At 63.4% G+C, this 317-nt stretch overlaps 1 protein-coding gene across 1 annotated transcript in view; it reads left to right on the top strand.

The window, feature by feature from the left end:
- Positions 1-317, top strand: part of PARP6 (poly (ADP-ribose) polymerase family, member 6) — a gene marked incomplete at its 5' end in the record, with an annotated part of 6010 nt that overhangs the window by 2156 nt on the left and 3537 nt on the right. The window contains one exon of the mRNA XM_009071383.1: positions 1-61. Coding sequence (XP_009069631.1) covers positions 1-61 — 61 coding nt within the window. The remainder of the gene's footprint in view (positions 62-317) is intronic.

Below are 317 nucleotides of genomic sequence, written 5' to 3'. Positions count from 1 at the left end.
CTCCTGCATGGTGAAGAACCCCAAGGTGGAGGTTTTCGGCTACCCCCCCACCAGCACCCAGGCAGGTGTTGCCCCCTTCAACATCCTGGTGGGTGCCACCCCGCCTCGGGGTTTGCTTTCCTCTCCTTTTCCTTCCCAGGGGCTCCTCTGGGAGTGATCCTCCTTGGATCACTTGTTGTGGGGTGGTGGCACCACCCTGGGGTGAGGGGAGCCCCTGCAGGGTTTCTCCCTGCGCCTTGTTCCCAGCACCCTTGGGTGCTTTCGGGGAGCAAGGACCCAGCTGTGGGGCCCGGGAGGGGTTTATCCGACTCCTTGTG

Source organism: Acanthisitta chloris, unplaced genomic scaffold, assembly GCF_000695815.1.
Source record: "Acanthisitta chloris isolate BGI_N310 unplaced genomic scaffold, ASM69581v1 scaffold19893, whole genome shotgun sequence".
NCBI classification, from domain to species: Eukaryota; Metazoa; Chordata; class Aves; order Passeriformes; family Acanthisittidae; genus Acanthisitta; species Acanthisitta chloris.
Note: the sequence above shows the minus strand (reverse complement) of the source record. Positions and strands in the feature narration are given on the sequence as shown.